Source organism: Chiloscyllium plagiosum, unplaced genomic scaffold (genome assembly GCF_037043375.1).
Source record: "Chiloscyllium plagiosum isolate Xiang-an unplaced genomic scaffold, Cpla_swu_hap1 HiC_scaffold_24, whole genome shotgun sequence".
NCBI classification, from domain to species: domain Eukaryota; kingdom Metazoa; phylum Chordata; class Chondrichthyes; order Orectolobiformes; family Hemiscylliidae; genus Chiloscyllium; species Chiloscyllium plagiosum.
The window spans coordinates 56,348,808-56,372,232 of NW_028270162.1; the positions used below are offsets into that span (position 1 = coordinate 56,348,808).

At 47.0% G+C, this 23,425-nt stretch overlaps 1 protein-coding gene across 1 annotated transcript in view; it reads left to right on the forward strand.

Moving 5' to 3' along the window:
• depdc5 (DEP domain containing 5, GATOR1 subcomplex subunit) overlaps positions 1–23,425 on the forward strand; it is a 257,419-nt gene that overhangs the window by 225,294 nt on the left and 8,700 nt on the right. Inside the window, exons 30-34 of the mRNA XM_088000284.1 lie at positions 1,424–1,532; positions 6,128–6,352; positions 13,421–13,590; positions 18,227–18,398; positions 20,621–20,681. Of these exons, the coding sequence (XP_087856410.1) occupies positions 1,424–1,532; positions 6,128–6,352; positions 13,421–13,590; positions 18,227–18,398; positions 20,621–20,681 (737 nt within the window). The remainder of the gene's footprint in view (positions 1–1,423; positions 1,533–6,127; positions 6,353–13,420; positions 13,591–18,226; positions 18,399–20,620; positions 20,682–23,425) is intronic.

Below are 23,425 nucleotides of genomic sequence, written 5' to 3' on the forward strand. Positions count from 1 at the left end.
TTATGAAGGCATATGGTATGTTAATGTTTATTAGTAGAGGGATTGAGTTTCAGAGCCACGAGGTCATGTTGCAGCTGTACAAAAAAACTGGTACGGCCGCACTTGGAGAATTGTGTACAGTTCTGGTCACCGCATTATAAGAAGGATCTGAGCAACCTTTTGAGAAGATTTGTAGCTCAGGTTGAGATCCTGGATGTCGGTTTGCTCGCTGAGCTGGAAGGTTCAATTCCAGACGTTTCGTCACCATGCTAGGTAACATTACCTAGTGAGGTGACGAAACTTCTGGAAACTAACCTTCCAGCTCAGCGAGCAAATCTACATCCATAGCAAGGATGTGGGAGCGTTGGAAATGGTTCAGAGGAGATTTACCAGGATGTTGCCTGGTATGGAGGGAAGGTCTTATGAGGAAAGGCTGAGGGACTTGAGGCTGTTTTCATTGGAGAGAAGAAGGTTGAGAGGTGATTTAATTGAGACGTCCAAGATAATCAGAGGGTTAGATAGGGTGGACAGGGAGAGCCTTTTTCCTCAAATGGTGATGGTGAGCACGAGGGGACATAGCTTTAAATTGAGGGATAGAAATAGGACAGATGTCAGAGATAGTTTCTTTACCCAGAGAGTAATAAGGGTGTGGAGTGCACTGCCTGTAACGATAGTAGACTCACCAACTTTAAGGGCATTTAAATGGTCATTGGATAGACATATGGATGATAATGGAATAGTGTAGGTTAAATAGACTTCAGATTGGTTCCACAGGTCAGTGCAACATCGAGGGCTGAAGGGCCTGTACTACGCTGTAAAGTTCTAAAATATATACATTACAGTGGATGTAAATCTATATGCTCACTAACAGCAGAGCTGTCTGCACTAGAATGGACTTGGGGTCCAGTTTCAATGTGCTTTTCTATTGACTTGATTAGCCATGTATGATGTTGAATAGTCTGCTGATTCTCACCGTTACTTCAGTTTGACCACCTTTTTCAAAAACTCCCCCTTGCTATTTTAGCATTTCCTCTGCGTTCCACTTTAAAAATCCAGATCCTCATCTCACCCGAATGTTTGATATTGGAATTGTTATCAAACTATTGTACCAGTTGCTTTTCGTTTTCCAACAACCTCTGCAAAACTGGGGTTCCTGAGAGTGTTTTGAGTCCTGTCTGTACAATCACCCGTCGTCCTTTTCCCCACTGTCACTGTCCACTCTCCATGTCCCCTTTGCTGGGAAGCAGACATTGAGAGGCCCAGGGAAGTGTAACACAGGATCCAGCTGAGGTTTGCAGCTGTCCGTCTGAGTGATCCAGTGAGTGAGTGTGCGTGGCCGATCGAGGCAGTTGCCCTCTGGCGCTCTGGTAGGTTTGCTTCTGCTGGCGGGCACTGGCTGGGTGTACAGAAGCTGACCTTTCCCTGTGCACGTTGCTTTCTGCAGAAAATGCTGGATGAGCAGCTGATTGTCCACGCGTTCGGGGAGTCCATGCGAACGTTTGTGTACGGCTTCTACTTGTACAGGCTTGTCACCGACAAAGACACTGAGAAAGGTAAAGATGTATGTGGTTCTCTCTCTCTCTCACTGACACCCACACACCAGCTCTGTCACACTCACTGACTCCCATACACTGACACCCACTCGCCCCACACACACACACAGATATCCAACCATACCCACCCCACGCATACACACACACCCCCACACACACACAGATACACACCCACACCCTGTCACACCCCCCACATACACACAGATACACACCCACACCCTGACACCTCCCCACACACACAGATACACACCCACACCCTGTCACACACCCCCTCACACAGATACACACTCACACCCTGACACCTCCCCACACACAGATACACACCCACACCCTGACACCATCCCCACACGCAGATACACACCCACACCCTGTCACACCCCCACATACACACACAGATACACACCCACACCCTGACACACACCCCACATACACACACAGATACACACCCACACCCTGACACCCCCCACACAGATACACACCCACACCCTGTCACACCACCCCCACACACACGCAGATACACACCCACACCCTGACACACACTCCCACACACACAGATACACACCCACACCCTGACACACACCCCCACACACACCCCCACACACACAGATACACACCCACACCCTGACACACACCCCCACACACACAGATACACACCCACACCCTGACACCCAGGGTGTCTGCGTGGGTTTCCTCCGGGTGCTCCGGTTTCCTCCCACAGTCCAAAGATGTGCAGGTCAGGTGAATTGGCCATGCTAAATTGCCCGTAGTGTTAGGAAAAGGGGTAAATGTAGGGGAATGGGTGGGTTACGCTTCGACGGGTTGGTGTGGACTTGTTGGGCCGAAGGGCCTGTTTCCACACTGTAAGTAATCTAATCTAATACACACCCACACCCTGTCACACCCCCACATACACACACAGATACACACTCACACCCTGACACCCCCCACACACACAGATACACACCCACACCCTGACACCATCCCCACACACAGATACACACCCACACCCTGTCACACCCCCACATACACACACAGATACACACCCACACCCTGACACCATCCCCACACACAGATACACACCCACACCCTGTCACACCCCGACATACACACACAGATACACACTCACACCCTGACACCCCCCACACACACAGATACACACCCACACCCTGACACCATCCCCACACACAGATACACACCCACACCCTGTCACACCCCCACATACACACACAGATACACACCCACACCCTGACACCATCCCCACACACAGATACACACCCACACCCTGTCACACCCCCACATACACACACAGATACACACTCACACCCTGACACCCCCCACACACACAGATACACACCCACACCCTGACACCATCCCCACACACAGATACACACCCACACCCTGTCACACCCCCACATACACACAGATACACACCCACACCCTGACACCCCCCACACACACAGATACACACCCACACCCTGACACCATCCCCACACACAGATACACACCCACACCCTGTCACACCCCCACATACACACACAGATACACACCCACACCCTGACACCATCCCCACACACAGATACACACCCACACCCTGACACACACCCCCTCACACACAGATACACACCCACACCCTGACACCATCCCCACACACAGATACACACCCACACCTTGACACACACACCCCCCACACACAGATACACACCCACACCCTGACACCCCACACACACAGATACACACCCACACCCTGTCACATCCCCCCACACACAGATACATACCCACACCCTGACACCCCCCACACACACAGATGCACACCCACACCCTGACACCACCCCCACACACAGATACACATCCACACCCCGACACACACCCCCCCACACACACGCAGATACACACCCACACCCTGACACCCCTCCCTACATACGCACAGATACACACCCACACACTGAAACCCCCCCACATACACGCACACACAGATACACACCCACACTCTGACACCCCCCCCCACGCACACACAGATACACACCCACACCCTGACACCCCCCCATACATAGATACACACCCACACCCTGATACCCCCCCACCCCCCCCCCACACACACACACACACACACACCCTCACCCTGACGCCACCCCACACACGCACATACACTGCGTGTCCTAGTCTCTCCTACTAGTGGAAGCATCCCTCTTCACATCCCCGCTATCCAGACCCCTGAGTATTCTGTAAGTTTTAATGAAACCCGTCCCCCATTTTTCTAATCTCCATTGAGTACAGAACATAGAACATTGAAGAATACAGCGCAGTACAGGCCCTTCGGCCCTCAATGTTGCGCCGATCCAAGCCCACCTAACCTACACTAGCCCACTATCCTCCATATGCCTATCCAATGCCCGCTTAAATGCCCATAATGAGGGAGAGTCCACCACTGCTACTGGCAGGGCATTCCATGAACTCACGACTCGCTGAGTAAAGAACCTACCCCTAACATCTGTCCTATACCTACCACCCCTTAATTTAAAGCTATGCCCCCTTGTAATAGCTGACTCCATACGTGGAAAAAGATTCTCACTGTCAACCCTATCTAAACCCCTAATCATCTTGTACACCTCTATCAAGTCACCCCTAAACCTTCTTTTCTCCAATGAAAACAACCCCAAGTGCCTCAGCCTTTCCTCTAACGATCTTTCTACCATACCAGGCAACATCCTGATAAACCTCCTCTACACCCCTTCCAGTGCCTCCACATCCTTCCTATAGTATGGCGACCAAAACTGCACACAATACTCCAGATGCGGCCGCACCAGAGTCTTATACAACTGCAACATGACCTCAGTACTCCGGAACTCAATTCCTCTACCAATAAAAGCCAGTACACCATATGCCTTCTTCACTGCACTATTTACCTGGGTGGCAACTTTCAGAGATCTGTGTTCATGGACACCAAGATCCCTCTGCTCATCCACACTACCAAGTATCCGACCATTAGCCCAGTACCCCATCTTTTTGTTACTCTTACCAAAGTGAATCACCTTGCACTTACCTACATTGAACTCCATTTGCCACCTTTCTGCCCAGTTCTGCAGCTTATCTATATCCCGCTGTAACCTGCCACATCCTTCCTCACTGTCTACAACTCCTCCGACTTTCGTGTCATCCGCAAACTTGCTCACCCAACCTTCTAACCCCTCCTCCAGGTCATTTATAAAAATGACAAACAGAGTCTTCAACCACTTCTCATATGACCAGCCCTCCATCCCCTTGTAAACCTCCTCACAGGCCAGCACATTCTTCCTTAAATACGGGGCCCACAACTGGTCACAATATTCCAAATGTGGTCTGAACAAAGCCTTATACAGCCTCATTCCTGAAGAAGGGCTTATGCCCGAAACATTGATTCTCCTGCTCCTTGGATGCTGCCTGGCCTGCTGTGTTTTTCCAGCATCACATTTTTCAACTCTGGTCTCCAGCATCTGCAGTCCTCACTTTCTCCTCCTCATACAGCTTCAGCAGTACATTTCTGCTCTTGTATCCTAGCTCTGTTGAAATGAATGCTAACATTGCATTTGCCTTCCGAACTGCCAGCTGAACCTGCATGTTAACCTGAACAGCATCCTGAACAAGGACTCATTTCCAGATCTCCAGATTTCTAAAACCTTTCGCCACTTAAAAAATAGATGATGCCTCTATTCTTCCTACCAAAGTGCATAACCTCACACTCTCCAACACCGTATTCCATCTGCCACTTCCTTGCTCACTCTCCTCACCTGTTCAAGTCCTTCTGCATCCTCTCTGCTCCCCAACACAACCTGTCCTTCCATCTGTCTTTACCATCCTATAAAAGATCCCTTTATCCCCACTGTCTGTCTTCTGCCAGTCAGCCAATCCTCTATCTATACCAGTACCTTGCCCCTAACACCATGGGCTTCTATCTTATTTAACAGCCTCCTGTGAGGCTCCGTGTCAGAGGCCTTCTGAAAATCCGAGTAAATCATATCCACTGGCTCTCCTTTGTCTAATTTGCTTTTTACCTCTTCAAAGACTTCTAACAGATTTGTCGGTCATGACCTCCCCTTCAAAAAGCTGTGCTAATTCCGCCCTATTTTACCACACACCTCCCAGTACTCCACCGTCTCATCCCTTAATAATGGACTCTAAAATCTTGCCAGCGACTGAGGTCAGGCTAACTGACCGATGATTTCCTGTCTTCTGCCTCCCTCCCAGGGATGTTTCATTATTTGATTTATTTATTGTCGCGTGTATCTTGTTGCAAAATACAGTGAAGTGTTGTATTGTGTCACCCCTGTCTGGCGGCCATCTTAAAACACACAGAAATAAACCAAAACAGAGAATATAAAGGCAGGAAAATGAAGAAATAAAGAAAGTAGTTCGGTAATAATTGTTTTTTTTTATTTTAACCCCTAACTGCTCGTGTTCCGTCAGCAGTGATGAAACCCTTTATTTTTCCTGTTCCCTTGGGTATATTTTACTGGTAATTGCCTCTGGCAAAATAACATTTATTGAGAAAATGACTAGATTCTGCATCAGGTTTCTGTTCTACACACACTGTCTCAAACTCCTCCCTCCTCCATTTACAGGAAACCTGCAGTCCTCCACGATCTGGTACACCTCAACAATGGACGACCTGGCTGCATTCCAACGCAAATGGTTCGAGGTGGCTTTCCTCACGGAAGAGCGGCTTCACGTCGACATTCCCGCCTTCCTGTTACCGTGGTTACCCAGTAGGCCAGCGTCCTATGCAAGTAGGCACAGTTCCTTCAGCCGCAGTTTTGGAGGACGAAGTCAAGCTGCTGCATTACTAGGTAGATGCACACCACAGACAGTGGGGGAATGGGCTCCAAAGGGGATGAGTTCATGTGGACAGCCGCTATTTGCCTTCTCCCATTCTCCGTGCCAACCGCTCAGGCGATTTACTTGTCTGTAACTGCTTCACTGGGCAGCAACCTTTTGCCTCATTTGCGCTTCCTGAATCTTGAGTCCCCACCGTCCGGGTCAGTTAGAGTATTTACAATGACTTCCCTTAAAATGCATGAAATGCTTGTTTTACCTAAAGAGGGCGTTCTGACCCTTACGTTCAAATTATACCTTCCCTCCCCATCCTCATTCTCCCAGAGGTGAAATATTGCCAGTATGGATTCAGTTTCAATTTCTTCCCCACAAAACCACACTCTTTTAACTTTTCTTCCACTTTGCTGATGCTCTGTATTGTCAGAGTCGCTGCCTGTATGCTAGATCTGTAAAAGGACAGAGCCTATCCCTTCAAACCAGAGCTCCCGGCCTCCATTTGGGGCCCTGGTATATTGTGCTTACTCCATCCATCTGATGTACACCACTCCATCGTCATGTGGCGCCACATCATCTCAGAGCAGGTTTAAAGTGTTGACTTGCATTGAAGCCCGATGAGCTTATGCCCAACACATCAACTTTCCTTCTCTTCGGATGCTGCCTGACCTGCTCTTCCAGTGCCATGCTTTTCGAACTAACTATAGGCTCCAAAAGCAGTCCATTTTGACCTGGGAATGTAAGTTAATACACATTCTACACAGCACAGTGGCTCAGTGGTTAGCACTGCTGCCTCACAGGTTTGATTCCAGCCTCAGGCAACTGTCTGTGTGGTGTTTGCACGTTCTCCCCGTGTCTGTGTGGGTTTCCTCCCACAGTCCAAAGACGTGCAGGGCTGGGTGGAATGGCCAGGGGAAATGCAGCATTAGAGAGATAGGGTAGGGGGCTGGGTCTAGGTAGAATGCTCTTCGAAGGGTTGGTATCGACCCGATATGCCGAATGGCCTGCTTCCACCCTGCAGGGATTCTATAATTCTTTCCATTTCAATTCAAGATTTTAAAATAATTCTAATTTTTTTTTTAAAAACTCATCCCTCCACGTTCTAATTCTTCTCCAAGTCCCCCTCTTTTTTTTCAACCTGGATCAGGTAGATCTATCAGATGAGCTGGATTGACCTAGTTTGATCATTCTCATTAAAGTTTCCAGATTGGAGTTACTTGGAGGAGGATCCGGCCTTTGACCAGGGCACAGTCTGAGCTGTGGTCTAATCCTTTAAACGGGTGCAATGGATTGACTAACTTTAAAATAAAAACAGGCCCCTCAACCACTGCTGTCTGGATAATTAATCTTATCCATAACGCTAAAAGAGTTATTCAGTTATGTTTTTGTCTAAATGGAGTGAATATCAAACAACACTCTGTCAGCCGATGAGTTGGAAGTGTGTCTTTAATTTTTAAAGTCTCCCAAGCTCACAATTCCCACTGCAGTAAATAGACTGTCTCAGGCCCAGTGAAGTGAGTGGAGCATAGTTATACATTATGTGCTTACACCATACAGCGTGGATTTACAGTAGAACAACCTCCAGTTGAGAGTGATAAGACAGCTCGCCAAGCATCTCCATTCTGACCAGGACTTGTGTCCTCGCTGTAGGCCGAAAGCCAAGGTATCACATGAGATATATAACCACCTAGAACCCAAACCCTTATACTGTAGGCAGTGAGACATGTGACAAAGCCTTCGATTCAGAAACAAGGACATTTCAGAATTGACAAATTTATTCTATCAATTTCCAGGCAGTAAGCTTTACTAACCACGAGTACCCAAGGAATGCTTGTTCTGACAAAACATTGCATTGTTTCCTTGAGGTATATCCTACAGTTGCTGAGACCCACTGCAGCAGTTTGATACTGAGCTTTCAGGCTAATATACCATGTCCTGGTTAAAAGATGGTGTCTGTTAAGCTTTTGCTAAATCCAATCTGTCCACATGATCTCATCAGTTCCCTTCTTGGATGTCATTGACGGATTCCCTACACCGAACCTGTGATGTGATGTAAACCTGCCCCACCTCGCCCTTCTAGTAATCCCTCCTTTCAGACAAACCTGCATGATTCCTTCCTCCTTCCCCCTCTCGTTAATTTCAGGGAGGGGTGAGGTGACGTAACGTATACGGGTTGATTTCTGAAGAGACAGGATTCTCCTGATACAGTGCTAAATGGAGAAGGATAGGTGTGTCTTTGCCCCCACCCCACCTCTCTCTATTGAGGAGCAGTGGAGATTGCAAAAGGAGAAATTGAACCAGTTCTCCAATGACCACTGTTGGAATGTTTGGATATTTGGTCAACTACATAAAAAGGTCTCATTGCAAAGATCTAACGAGAGCCATTGTTATACCTTGGATATTGATCTGTCTCCAACATGGTATTTCTGGATGATGTAACAATGTTTAAATCCTGGAGCATAAAGATTAGATGTGGGTGACATGGTGTTGAAAGATTCAACAGACGTTTATTACAGCTCCTGGTATGCACATCAATATCTGGACTAATATTGAACTATTCAGTTACAAACAGTAGCACACTTCCATCAGCTTGTCATGCTCCATGTGGCCCCAGTTAAGATGGAGTCTGAGACCTTTGTTCCCTCGGGTCACATGCCTTGGTGGAATGATGCTATCTCCCAGGGAGCCTGTCTCCTAAAGGTGTTACTAACTGTGAGATATAACATTAGCAATTATGGCAGATTGCTCTCCCAGAGTAAGGGTGAGCAAAAGGAATTGGAGATGGAAATATGTTCAATGATTGTAAAGTTGTTCATTCACTGTTTTCAGTCCCATTGGCTGTTCTGTCGATGTGATATTTTTCCCTTGTGTTGCCTTCCATGTCCCTCCCCTTGGACTTTCAAAGCTCCACACAGTGGGAGCACGTGGAGGAAGTGCTCAACTTCCTGACTGAAGACTTGGAGATCAGAGACAACTCTGCTGTTTCCTCCTTCCCTCTGCCTTCCCTAATGCACAGATACACTCGGCCCCTGTGGTGATGTCTGCGTTTGGCCAATGTGTGGGAGGTGATGAGAGGGTGGGGTACATGAACACAGACCATTTGCCACTCCTCTAGTATGCATTGTATGTTGTGAAGCCTACAGAGTGACAGGAGTTCTCGAGCACTTTATTCCCTATTACGTTTCTAAAATTGTGAACATTTAATGTGACAGAGAGGCTGAGCCAGCTCATAGCTAGAGGCTTGGAAGGTTGCGCCTGTGTTCCTGTTACTAAGCAGTAGGGAAAAATGCTTCATCTTTCACCAGTTGCTAGCAAATAACGCACAGATTGCACCTTCATTGGCTGGTGAAATGGCAAAAATACCAGCATTTTTCTCTGACTTGGAGAGGCCGGTGTTGGACTGGGTTAAACAAATTAAAACTCACACAACACCAGGTTATAGTCCAACAGGTTTATTTGGAAGCACTAGCTTTCGGAGCGACGCTCCTTCATCAGGTGGTTATGGAGGTTCAGATCCTACTCTCAGAATATATAGCCAGAGGAGTCCAGTGTCATGGAGATGTGATACAATTAACAATCTTAGATTAAAACTGCCATCTTTTATAATGGGAGATGCTGGTTTCTGTTCTTTCATATCAAAGAAAGTTACCTGTGGGCTCAGTTAGGTAAAGGAGAGGTTGGCCCGATCTGGTTTTTCCCTTTCTCCATCCCTTGGTCTTTATAGTTTTCATTTCTGAATTTAGCTCCAAAAATCAGCTCCATTTACAAAAGAAAAATAAAAAAACTAGAGAAACTCAGCAGGTCAGGCAGCATGTTTGCTTTTGTATTCATTTCACTTAATTACTTCCCTCGCCTAAGAAAGGAGACTGCGCTAATGTTGTAACATCCCAAAGCAGTGTTGGAATGTGGTCCTGTAAACCACAGTGTGATAATAACAGGCTAGTCACTGCAGGAGAATTCCCCTTATCTCTGAAATAGTGCAATGGGATCTTACCGATTCACCTGTGACAGCAACTTGCATTGATAAATCATTTCAATACCGTAAAACAAGGCACCTCAGCTGAGCACCTGAGAAACTTGATTCTGCCGCAGGTATGTATCCCACTGTCCTTGTTCCAAGCAAGTAACATTTCTCAGGACTGTGGAGCTAAAACATCATCTGGAAGCGGTCCTTGTACGGTGAATCTACTGAGGTCAAAGGAATCTTTCCTGCTTGCCTGCATTTCTGCAGAAACTTGATGGCTGTGTCGATATGTGCGATCTTCTTGGAGATCCTCTCCACTTGAAGCCGGCGGTTAGTGGTGTCGATGATAGTCATGATTTGGAGATGCCGGTGTTGGACTGGGTTAAAAAAGTTAAAAATCACACGACACCCGGTTATAGTCCAACAGGTTTGTTTGGAAGCACTAGCTTTCGGAGCGCTGCTCCACAATCACCTGATGAAGGAGCGGTGCTCCAAAAGCTTGTGCTTCCAATTAAACCTGTTGGACTATAACCTGGTGTCGTGTGATTTTTAATTTGTTTAACCCAGTCCAACACCGGCATCTCCAAATCATGAGGTCAAAGGAGGAGACGTCACTTAATGTCAATAGATTAGATTAGATTCCCTAGAGTGTGGAAACAGGCCCTTCGGCCCAACAAATCCATACCGACCCTCCGAGGAGTAACCCACCCAGACCCACTTACCTACTCCCTACTAATGCACCTATCGGACAAGGCCTTCATTCTCCTTTGTATGGGAGGGAAGGTTCTGTGGATTCACCATCCTGGAATTTACCACAACATTGTGAAAGCATAAAAAGCAATTCCTGATGAAGGGTTTATGCTCCAAACATCGACCCTCCTGCCTCTCGGATGCTCCCTGACCAGCTGTGCTTTTCCAGCACCACACTTTTCGACGCGATAAAAAACAATGTACAGACTGCGAGAGCAGAGGCAGAGAAGACTGCTCTGATCATGATGGATTTACTGTGCGAAGGAGCTGTGTGCCAGTAGTAGGCTACTAGAATTTTGTCTGAGTTCGCAGGACTCAGGAACACGATCGGGCTTCCTCTCATTTCGTCAAAATTGTGTAAATCCCCGCTCAGAGCAAGTGGGTGAGGAGAACATGTGAAAAGAGACCTCAACAGGTCAGAAACTCCCCTGGTCAATACTGAATTAGTTATTCCCCATTCAGCACTGTAGAACTGGGCCGATGGTAACATAGTGGTTACCCTACTGGGCCTGTAATCCATGGGCCCTGGCTCGTGTTTTGGGGAAAGTGGCTTTACATTGGCTGATAAGGTTTAAATTCCATTAAATGAAACCTGGATTTGAAAGCTCGTCTCCAGTGACCGCGAAACCACTGTAAAAAAAAAACCCCAATCGGTTCAGTACTGTCCTATTGAGAAGGAAATCTGCCATCCTTACCCGGTCTGAGCTACACCTGACTCCAGATCCATAACATCTGAACTGCCCTCATGAGGCCACTCCGTTTGGGTCAACCAGGGATACTGGCCTGGCCAGCAACACCCACGTACCATGTAAGAGTTTTTTAAAAATGGCCCCATTGAACTTGGAAAGAGTAGACAACGTTGTGTGGTTGATTCCTACTATCCAGCCTGCTACACTGGATAGGCACAGGACCAAACTCTACCTCCCCCCTGTCCTGGCAGAATAGTTGAAGTCTGGGTTGGACCTCCAGGTTGAAGTTGCTGTTTGCTACGGTCCTTCCTGCAGGAACAAGGAGCAACAATATGATGGGAAGGTAGACAATCTGGAATCGTGAGTATCAAAAGCAGCCTCTGATGGCTCTTGGAAAGGGTCCTCAAATCTAAGACTGCTCAGCTGGGCATCGACGTGAGACAGACAGAACTCCCAGAACAAACCGCCTCTTACAATTCACAGCCAGGACAACAAACTGCAGCTTTGTACAGATGGTGATGAGTTTACCAAGGTGATAATGATAGCTTCCACAATCTCCTCTTTATTCAGTGTTGTACCCAGTAATTATCTCCACTGCTTCCCACTTTATTCCGAAAGCTGTTTATCTTCCTGTGCTCTCTCTTTTGGATTGTCGTCCGATAGGAGGATGAGAGCAATCTGGTCTTCTGCCAGCGAGGATCCTACTCTCTGAAGAAGAGGACAGTTCTGTCTATGACGTGGTGCTGTGTTAATGGTGCTTTATAAATACAAGATGTTGCATTCTGCTGAAAGTCCAGGCCCACAGTGGGTACCCGTTATGGTACAGTGGCATCATTGCCTCTCGGAAACAGTCTTGCTCCAGCAGGAGTTAGCTCTTACAGCCCCACTACTTGAACAACGCAGGATAACCACCATAATATCTCACTTCCTATCTGGACCAGAAATACGAGTGTTGGAAAATATTTGTTTCTTAAATCTCTCCAAAGACCGACAACGTAATAGCTGATGTTTAATTCCAGTTGGAAAGCTGCGTTATTCCCAAGTAATAAAGACGCAGACCAACAAGGTATGAGTGGTGTTACTGGTCCCAAATAATGTAGGAGTATTTGACGCCTCTTCCACTCTGTTTTACTCTCAGCAAACATGAATCTCACTTGGGCCTGTCCTGTAGCCAAGGTAGGAACATTCTATCACAGGACCCTGACATTGGGCTGGCTTCCCATGTGTCTGAATGAACTGGTATTGGTTGGACCCCTCTTGAGAGGCATGCTCCAGTTAGGGAGTTGATCAAAGCAGACATGGTGAGTGGGCCCAAGCAGGGCAAAATCTTTAAAAATAAAAAGGTGTGGATACAAAATCCTAATGAAGCAAGTGATCTGTGCCTGAACTTCATTTGCAGGAGCGTCCTTTGCTCAATGTTTCTTTGTGCGATCTCTGACAAAAACCACTCTGAAACTTTCAATTGACACCTTTTTGGGGAACAAATTTACTGATTTTCGGCCCAGTTTGTGTAAAGCTAACAGTGGTTTTTGATTCCCCTCCTCAATAGCCTTGGTGTAAATTAAAAATGAGGCTTGATTTTTGATTTTCCCCACCCTGCTAGTCCTGTGGTATTTAACGTGTTGAGGTTTGTGTCTCATTTTAATTTGTTCCTGCTGCTTTCTCTTGACCTCCTCTGTGTGCAGCTGCCACAGTCCCTGAGCAGAAGACGGTGACCCTCGCTGTGGATGTCAATAACCGCTCAGACCATGTTGAATGGTGCAGCTGCTATTACCATGGCAACTACTCAATAAATGCTGCCTTTGAAATCAAGCTGCACTGGATGGCAGTAACATCAGCCGTGCTCTTTGAAATGGTAGGTGGCATCAGACAACACAGTTACACCTTCAGAAACAGTGGACACTCTGGTCTCTTGTTAAATGTGATGTTGCCTGGTCAGCACCAGTTCCAGAGAACGCTGCAGGAACTGTCTGACTGCATCGTCGGGAGAGAGTGGTTAATGTTTCAAGTCTTGTCTGACTGTTCAGGAGAGGTGCTGGAAAATAGGGATTATTTTTAATATGTTTGACAGAGACAGAAAGTATAGTATTTTCCACACACAGCTTGAAACAAGAGCCACTTGCTCTCCCTGGATGCTGCCAGACCTGCTGAGTTTTTTTTCAGCATTCTCTGTGTTTGCTTCAGCTTCCCCGCATCTGCGGTATTTTTCTACTGACTTTCCACCACTTCCTGACACCGAGTTGTCATCCAAGTATAAATTTCCTGAAATCCATCGTTTGCCAATGAGGAAATCGCTTCTTGATGTTTTCAAAGAATAGGGTGAGGGCACAGGGGCTCAGTGGTTAGCACCGCTGCCTCGCAGCACCAGGTTCCCAGGTTCGATTCCACCCTTGGGCTGTGTGGAGGTTGCACATTCTCCTCATGTCTGTGTGGGTTTCCTCCAGGTGCTCCGGTTTCCTCCTCCTGTCCAAAGATGTGCAGGTTAGCTGGATTGGCCGTGCTAAATTGTCTCATACTGTCCAGGGATGTGTAGGCTAGGTGGGTTAGCCATGGGAAAAGTGGGGTGGGTCTGAGTGGAATGCTCTTCAGAGGGTCCGTGTAGATTCGACGGACCGAATGGCCTCTCTCCGCACTATCTATGATTTTCTCCCTGCGTGTTTAATAGCAAAGCCAGCATTTATTGCCCAGCACTAGAAGCTGATGGTGAGTCATTGTTGAGGACCATTGTACCGCATGTGATATAGGGCAGTTCTCACAGTGCTGATCGAGAACACTTTCAGATTCTAACCCAGGGGAATGAAGGAACAGGATAATTCCAGGTCAGAAAGGTATTTAACTTTCTGGGGGCCTTGCACGTGATGGTGTTCTCATGCATCTTCTGCCCTTGTCCTTACAGGTGGCAAAGGTCAACATTTTGGAAATTGCTTTCAAAGGTGCCCCCTCTGTGATTTTTGTAGACAGTACACTCTGCTGCTACTGAGTGGTGTTGGTGGGGGGGGGCTGAATGCTGAAGTGGAGGGGTCTGGGTCTCCTGGATGGTGTCAAGTCAAGAGTGTGGGGCTGGAAAAGCACAGCAGGTCAGGCAGCATCCGAGGAGCAGGAGAATCGACAGAGTCATCAGGAATGATGAAGGGCTTATGCCTGTCTCCTGCTCCTCGGTTGCTGTCTGACCCGCCTTGCTTTCCCAGCGCCACACTCTGGACTCTGATCTCCAGCCTCTGCAATCCTCACTCTCTCCCTGGAAGGTATGAAGCCTGTTGAGTTTTAGCTGTATTCCCAGCCAGCGCACAGTCGGGTTTGTTCTTGGCTTGCAACCAGAAGTGAGAGATGCAGCTATCAGACATCTGAGCCAAGAGGATAGGTAAAACAGGAGGATAGGTAAACTGCACTGGGCGCAAAAAAGATTGAAAGGGATGTTACTGAGACTGGAAGGTTTGTGTTATAAGGAGAGGCTGTGACTTTTGTCCCTGGAATGTAGGAGGCTGAGGGATGACCTTAAAGGTTTATAAGTCATGAGGGGACGGAGATACGGTGAATTGCCATCGTCTTTTCCCCAGGGTGGGAGAGTCCAAAACTAGAGTGCATAGGTTTCAGGTCAGAAGGGAAAGATTTAAAAGGGACCTGAGGGGCAACTACTTTCACATTTCACTTCTCCCCATTTCCTGGTTTCCTCTTTTTTTTCCCACCTCATTGTCATTGTGAACATGGAATGAGCTGCTAGGCCTCTATGACCTAATAAACGAACTGATCCCACCCTGTGGTGTGGCAGGATATGTGAATTCTCAGAGAAGGTTCTGATATATCCTGAGCTGGCTAAGGAGAAAAGCTTGCCGTCCAGAAGGTGAGTTACAGTAATAAACCACAAAATGAGAAATGTTTACCAGTACATTTTTTTTAAATCCTGTGGCATTTTTCATTAAAATCATAAAGCAGAGAGTACTTGCTCACTTTTCATTGCACTTGAAGGAAAGAACAAATATTATTTTTAATATGAAGCCATACCTTTTTGAAATCTGAGTCACTGCTTTCCAGACACACGGTGTTAACCGTGAAGCAAATGACCATTGGATCAGTTTCTTTTTTACAAATCCTCACCTTCTCCCAGTTCCTTGCACCTCTGCTCTGTCCAGACTTGCTGCCGGCGCACACTGGTGTCCTTTTTTGCCTCTTTTTCTGTCATTCCATGTCACCTTTACACCTATTTCCTCATTCTATCCCTCTATTCTGACGTCCCACTTCTCCACGATTCCTGATTCCCTCCCTTTTTCTTTTTTTCCACCTCATTGTCAATTTTTTTGGTCACTAAATAGTGAATGCAGCTAAAAATGTCAATGATCTCTGTCAGCACAAACAGCTGATGTGCTTGAAGTTGCGACTTGGTGTCAGTGATGAGTCACTGCTGACGCTGTGTCAAATGGGTTATTTAGCAAGTTAATATCGGGTACCTTTCAAAATGACTCTAGATAGTTCCATGATGACCTAAATGAACATCTGACAGTCTGTTTCATTAGCTCTGCTTAATTTTACCTACATTAAGCACAGTGTTGATTTATTTTCTTAACCTTTTGTAGCAGTGTTTCACTGAATTCAACCTCTCAAACACCTTTAGTCAGAATCCACTTTGGCTGGAGTGACTGTGATCACAGAAGCAAATGTCAGCCTCGCCAACTGTTCGACACTGCTCAGGAAAGTGACTCAGCACCAGCCCCAGGGAGCTAGAAATGGGCCATCAGGACCTGCCAAGTCCGGAGACGGAATTCTCAGATTTTGCAACTTGTGTGGTGGCTTTTCATTTTGGTCACCTTAGCAACCAGTTCTTCTCTCTATATCTAACCATTCTTGTATCTTGTTTCATCGATTCTACATTTAGAGTCATACAGCATGGAAACAGACCCTTCGGTCCAACCCGTCCATGCCGACCAGATATCCTAACCTAATGTGATCCCATTTGCCAGCACTTGACCCATACCCCTCCAAACCCTTCCTATTCATATACCCATCCAGATGCCTTTTAAATGCTGTAATTGTACCAGCCTCCACCACTTCCTCTGGCAGCTCATTCAAAACACGTACCACCCTCTGCGTGAAAATGTTGCCCCTTAGGTCCCTTTTATGTCTTCCCCCTCTCACCCTAAACCTATGCCCTCTAGTTCTGGACTCGCCCACCCCAGGGAAAGGACCTTGTGTGTTTGCTCTATCCATGGCACTCAAGATTTTATAAACCTCCGATGCTCCAGGGAAAACAGCCCCAGCCTATTCAGCCTCCCCCTATAGCTCAAACCCTCCAACCCTGGCAACATCCTTGTAAATCTTTTCTGAACCCTTTCAAGTTTAACGACATCCTTCCTATAACAGGGAGACTGGAATTGAATGCAATATTCCAACAGTGGCCTAACCAATATCCTGTACAGCTGCAACATGATCTCCCAACTCCTGTACTCAATACTCTGCCCAATAAAGGAAAGCAGACCAAACGCCTTCTTCAATTATCCTATCTACCTGCGACTCCACTTTCAAGGAGCTATGAACCTGCACTCCAAGGTCTCTTTGTTCAGCAGCACTCCCCAGGACCTTACCATTAAGGGTATAAGTTCTGACCTGATTTGCTTTTGCAAAATGCAACACCTCACATTTATCTAAATTAAATTCCTTGTACACCTGTCTTTTGCCCTCTTACTCATCATTGAGACCCGGGTTTGTCTGAAGTTTCAGTGATGAGATTGTGTTTTTGTTGGGGTTTAAAGGGTTGTGGAACAGGACAGGTACAGACCAGCCATGATCTGATTGAATGACCGTATAAACCCTGGAGCTGTGCTGCTGCCGCTCTTTATTTTCTGCGGTGGGTTTCTTTGACCTTTTACTCAGTCTTGGCTATTCGGGGGGTCGGTATGTCGGTTTAATGGGCCGAATGGTCTGATTCCACACTGTAGGGACTCCACGGTTCACCGTGGGCAAAATAGCTCCTGGCTGGGCTCAGTGAGCTAATGCCAAAAGGAGCAACAGTCCGAGTAAAAGGTATGGCCAAAGTGGACAGAGATGGTATTCGCCATTCGACAACTAAATGCAAACTTTATTTTAACCAGCACTCCGGATAAACCAGCACAAATTATATAAATTCAAATACGGAGGTCTACTGTAATGTCGACGTCTTTATGCTGGGAATGAAATATAACAGCGATTTGCAGTCATTACGTTTCTATCACTTACTGTGTGTGTGACATTGATTCATTGATGGTTTTACATAGATTGCTTTGAGGGATGTTGAAGCTTTGCCTACTCGATTCACTATGGTGATTCGTCCCTCTCGGCTATCCAGAATATTTGATCAACTGGCACAAGCCTGGTCCCATAGCTGCTGGTTAATAAAGAGTTTGCTGTAACTACAAAGCATAGTATGTGGAACACAGAAGGGCAGAAAATGAGGTTGGTGTTGTACCTGGCCTGGTGAAATCACAGGCTGATTAACCACTTCTTCCAATTTACTCACTCAGGTACAAGGCTGGCACAGAAAGGCCACTTCCTGTGGGTTTCTCCTGGTCCCTGTGCTTGAGGGTCCATTCGCTCTCCCCAGTTACCTGTACGGAGACCCCCTGCGGACTCAGCTTTTCATCCCCCTGACTATCAGCTGCTTGGTGAAGGAAGGCGCAGAGCACATCTTTGATGGTACGTGTCTCACTGTCTCACTGGACACTCAGAGGAATCAAACAGTTGAACTGGGAGTCTAATGGTTGGAAATCTCACTGTGCCCCCTACTCACTTCATTTTCAAGCGCTCTCTCTGAGAGCTATGTTTTGATTTTCTGGGTGTAGTTTGCATTTTCTGGAGCTACGATTTCATTCTCACTGCCCACTTTGAGTCATTCGGTACAGAAACAGACCCTTCGGCTCAAATCGTACATGTCAATCAGATATCCTAACCTAATCTAGTCCCATTTGCCAGCACCCGGCCCATATCCCTCTACACCCTTCCTGTTCATATACCCATCCAAATGAACAACACCTTACCTATAGCAGGGAGATCTCATTCCATGAGTTCTGCTCACGGAATGCCATTACGTCTGTATTTTTGTTGGGATACAGGGCATTTTACATTCACACAAAATAATTCACTACCCTCAGCCATCATCACCACTTCATTCAATTTAATGCTACAACTGAAGTAACACTTTAATTTCCAAAACACCATGTTATTTAAATGGGCTTAAGAAAGCTGCACACGTTAGTAACAAATGTTTTCTTTTTGAAAGTAACTGACAGACTGTTCGATGAAAGCAGACCCATTTGCTCGGCTTTATCCTTGTTGCAAGTTTTTGTTGGCAGCATCTTTCCCTCACCCCTTCGCAGCCCCTCGCATCTCGCCCATCACTCAGTAACTCTCAAACAACACCACTGCACCCCCCCCCCCCCCCCCCTCACGTTGAGGCTCACACTCCTCAGAACACTCCCAGCAGACTGGCTGCAACCCCCAACTCATTCCCAGCAGACTGGCTGCACCCCCCCCCCCCAGCTCACACCCAACAGACTGGCTGCTCTCCCCCAGCTCACTCCCAGCAGACTGGCTGCTCTCCTCCAGCTCACTCCCAGCAGACTGGCTGCTCTCCTCCAGCTCACTCCCAGCAGACTGGCTGCTCCCCCCAGCTCACTCCCAGCAGATTGGCTGCTCTCCCCCCCCCCGCCACACCCAGCTGATAGAATAGGTCCTGCTATGGACTGGATTCCTCTCCCCTTTGCCAGGTAGGTGGCAGTGTGTTGTAACTGTACTGGAAGAGCTTGGCTAGGGAAGCAGCACATTCCTGAGCACCAGCCTTCAGTACCACTGCCAGAATGTTGTCGGGGCCAATAGTCTTTAGTATCCAATGCCTCCAACCATTTCTTGATATCACCTGGAGTGATGCGAACTGGTGCAAGGCCTCACTGGGGGAAGCTGGGATGGGTCGTCCACTCTGCCCTTCTGGCTGAAGGTTACTGTGAAAGCTTCAGCCTTGCCTTTTGCACTGATGTGCTGGGCTCTTCCATCATTGAGGATGGAGATATTGGTGGAGCCTGCTCCTCCAGTGAGTTTTGTAATCGTCCACAACCGATCATGACTGGATGTGGCAGCACTGCAGAGCCCAGGTCTGATTGGTTGGTTATGGGATCATTTAGCTCCGTCTATCACTTGCTGCTTATGTTGTTTGGAATGTAAGTCATCCTGGTTAGTAGCTTCACCAGGTTGACACCTCATCTTCAGGTATGCCTGGTGCTGCTCCTGGCAAGCCCTCCGGCGCACTCTGTTGAACCAGGGTTGATCGCCCTGGCTTGATGGTGATAGTTGAGTGAGGGATACGCCAGGCCATGAGGTTACAATTCTAGTTGAATACAATTCTGTTGCTGTTGGTTCCCTCACCACCTGGCCCAGACCCTGTCTAGCAGCTGTGTTCTTTCAGACCTGAACAGCTCGATCAGTAATGCTGCTGCAGAGTCACTCTTGGGTGGTGGACCCAGAGTACATTCTGTGCCCTTGCCACTTTTCAGTTCTTAGAATCGTTGAGCCTATCAACTGAGATAAGATTAACAAACAAAAACAGCAAATACTGGAGAAACTCAGCAGCTCTGGCGGCATCTATGGAGAGAAAACATGTTGTTTTGTTCTAAAGAAGGGTAACAGGACACCTTGGAGACATTAAGGATGTGATACCTTGGGGGATAGACAAGACAGAGGGCCAGTGGGATGGATTGGGCACATTGTGGACGTTGAGGTGGATGGGATACATTTAGGCTAGTGGGGATGTTTGATATCAAGGTTTGATTTAATGACCAGTTGATCCACTCCCAGCACGGTTAAGAATCAGTACTGGCCTTTACACTCTGTTTATTTTGACTGTGCTGCTGTTTGCATTTTCTCAGGGTTCGAGCCAGAGACATACTGGGATCGGATGCAGCTTCTGCAAGAGGCCATTCTTGTGAGGTACAGTATTTCAGGATACGTCTGTGAGCAGTCCTTCATATGTGACGCAATCTATCGATTTCCGCATAAAACTAATCGACATGTTTATGAAATGCCCATTTCAACAGATTGTTGTACAAGGGGGGGGGGGGGGGGGGGAATGGCCAAGTGGTATTATCACAAGTCGAGGAATCCAGACAGACAGACAGCGTTCTGGAAACCTGGGTTTGAAACTCAGTATATCAGATGGTGAAATTTGAAATAAATTCAAAAAAGCTAAAAATCTGGATTTAAACATCAAATGATATCATTGACCAATGACATGATATTATTGTAAAAGCCCAGGAACAATGTTGTCCTTATGTGGTCTGGCCTGCGTGTGACTCCTGACCCATAGCAATGTGGTTGACTCTGAACTGTCCTCCATGTTCAGAATGTGTCTTGGCTTTCATATCGCTGTAGGACATTGGAGCAGAATGAGGCCATTCGGCCCAGCCACTCTGCTCCACTATTTCATTGTGGTTGATATTTTCCTCAACTCCATTCTCCTGCCTTCTCCCCTTAACCTTTCCTCTCCTTATCCATCAGATTCCCCACCATCTGGCTGAAGAAATTCCTCATCATCCCAGTTTTAAATTGTCGTCCCTTCACTCTGAGGCTGTGCCCTCTGGTCCTAGTCTCTCCTACTAGTGGAAACATCTTCCCCACGTCCTCTCTATCCAGGCCTTTCAGTATTCCGTACATTTCAATTAAATCCCCCATTATCCTTCGAAACTCCATCAAGTGCAGATCCAGTGTCTTCCACTGCTCCTCATATGACAAGCCCTCCATCCCTGAGATTGTTCTTGTAAACCTCCTTATGACCCCCTCCAGCACCGGCACGTCCTTCCTTAGATATGGGACTCAAAACTACTCTCACTATTCCAAATGCAGGACATCTCTGCTCACGTATTCTCCCCCCCCCCCCAAAATGCATTTGTCGTCTTAACTACCGACCTAACCTGCAGTTAACCTTAAGACGATCCTGAACTAGGACTCCCAACTCCTTTTGAGGTCCAGATTTCCAGAACCTGTCCCTATTTATAAAATAGTCTACGCCTCTATACTTCCTACCAAAGTGCATTACCTCACACACTTTCCCACATTGTATTCCATCTGCCAATTCTCTGCCCACTCTCCGAGCTTGTCCAAGTCCTTCTGCAGCCTCCCCACCTCCTTAACACTACATGTCCCTTCGCCTATCTTTCTGTTATCTGCAAACATAGCAATTATGTCCTCAGTTCCTTTGTCTAGATCGCTCCTGCTGTGAATAGCTGTGGGCCCATCACTGACCCCTGCAGAACTCCCACTTGTCACTGGCTGTCATCCTAAAAAAAAATCCCTTTATCTCTACTCTCTGCAGTCAGCCAATCCTCTACCCAGGCCAGTACCTTGTGCCTAACAGTATGGACTCTGCTTATTTGTCAAAGGCCTTCTGGAAACCCAAATCGATCACGTCCACCGGCTCTCCTGAGGTGCTCGGCCTGAAGGTGAACCGCAGCACCACACGCTCACCACCTGAGGGTACCTGAGCTTGTCATATTCCACATTTTCGATGTGAGGCCTTTATTGCATCAACACATTTCTCAGCATTTCATTCAAATGCAAGTTGTTCTTTCTGCTGCCCAATGCTGCATTTCCCTGGGTGAATATCTGCTCAGGGCCAAGCTGATGCCATTGGCATGGGCAGAATATACTTTTAAAGGGCATGCTTATTAACTGGGCAATATTTAATTTTCAAGAAGTCAGGGTCATAGCATTTTTACTTCATTGTAATGAGCGCGGTAAATGTTTAGCCGGGGAACAGCTTTCTGTTTTTCAGGCTTGGGTGTTGGGTTAAGGGTATTAGGACCCTGGGCCAATCTTGCAACGATGTCACAGAACTGCTTCATTGGGGATAAATGGCACAGTGTGGTCAGCGCTAGTTAGATAGAAGCTGAAAGGATGATAGAATTAAGAGAATAGGTTTTTTAAAACCATGTAACTAACTAGTGACCCTTCCGCCAGACCCGAAACATTAACTCTGATTTCTCTTCACAGATCTGCTGAGCTTTTCCAGCAACTTCTGTTTTAGTATATGTTTGGTATCAATATGCGATAAAAGGTACTTTAACGACTCCTTGTTGATCACTGTGCCTTGATACCAAACTCTCAAGTGTGGACATGGCAAAGGGAGGGCAGTGGTAATCCAGACCCCCAAACTGATGTCTAGAAACATGGTTTCAAATCCTGCCATGGCTGAAGGTGAAATCTGAATTTGATAATAAAGGGCTGTTTTAATGGCAATCATATAACTATTATCAAAACTCATCTACTTCATCGGTAAACTTTAGGGAAAGAAACTGCTGCCCTTACCTGGTGTGGCCTGAACGTTACTCCAGACCCACAGCAATGGGATTGACTCTTAAATGCCCCCTGGGCAATTAGGGGTGGGCAATAAATGCTGGGCCTAGCCAGATAGGCCCACATTCCATGAACAGATAAAACCCAGACCAGAACTCCCCCAGCTGCATAATAGAAATCCTGTCTTTGAAAGTATTTTTTCAGGTGAAGCGTAGCTAGGTTTTGAACCATGATTACGTGACTGAGAGGCTGGAGACCCTGGGGTTTGTAGCTAATGTTTAGAACAGTAGCATTGCTGTGACCTCCACTCGATTGGCAAGACTCTGTTCGGCGAAGTGGCTACTGCAGATGCGGGAGATTAGAGTCGAGATTAGAGTGGTGCT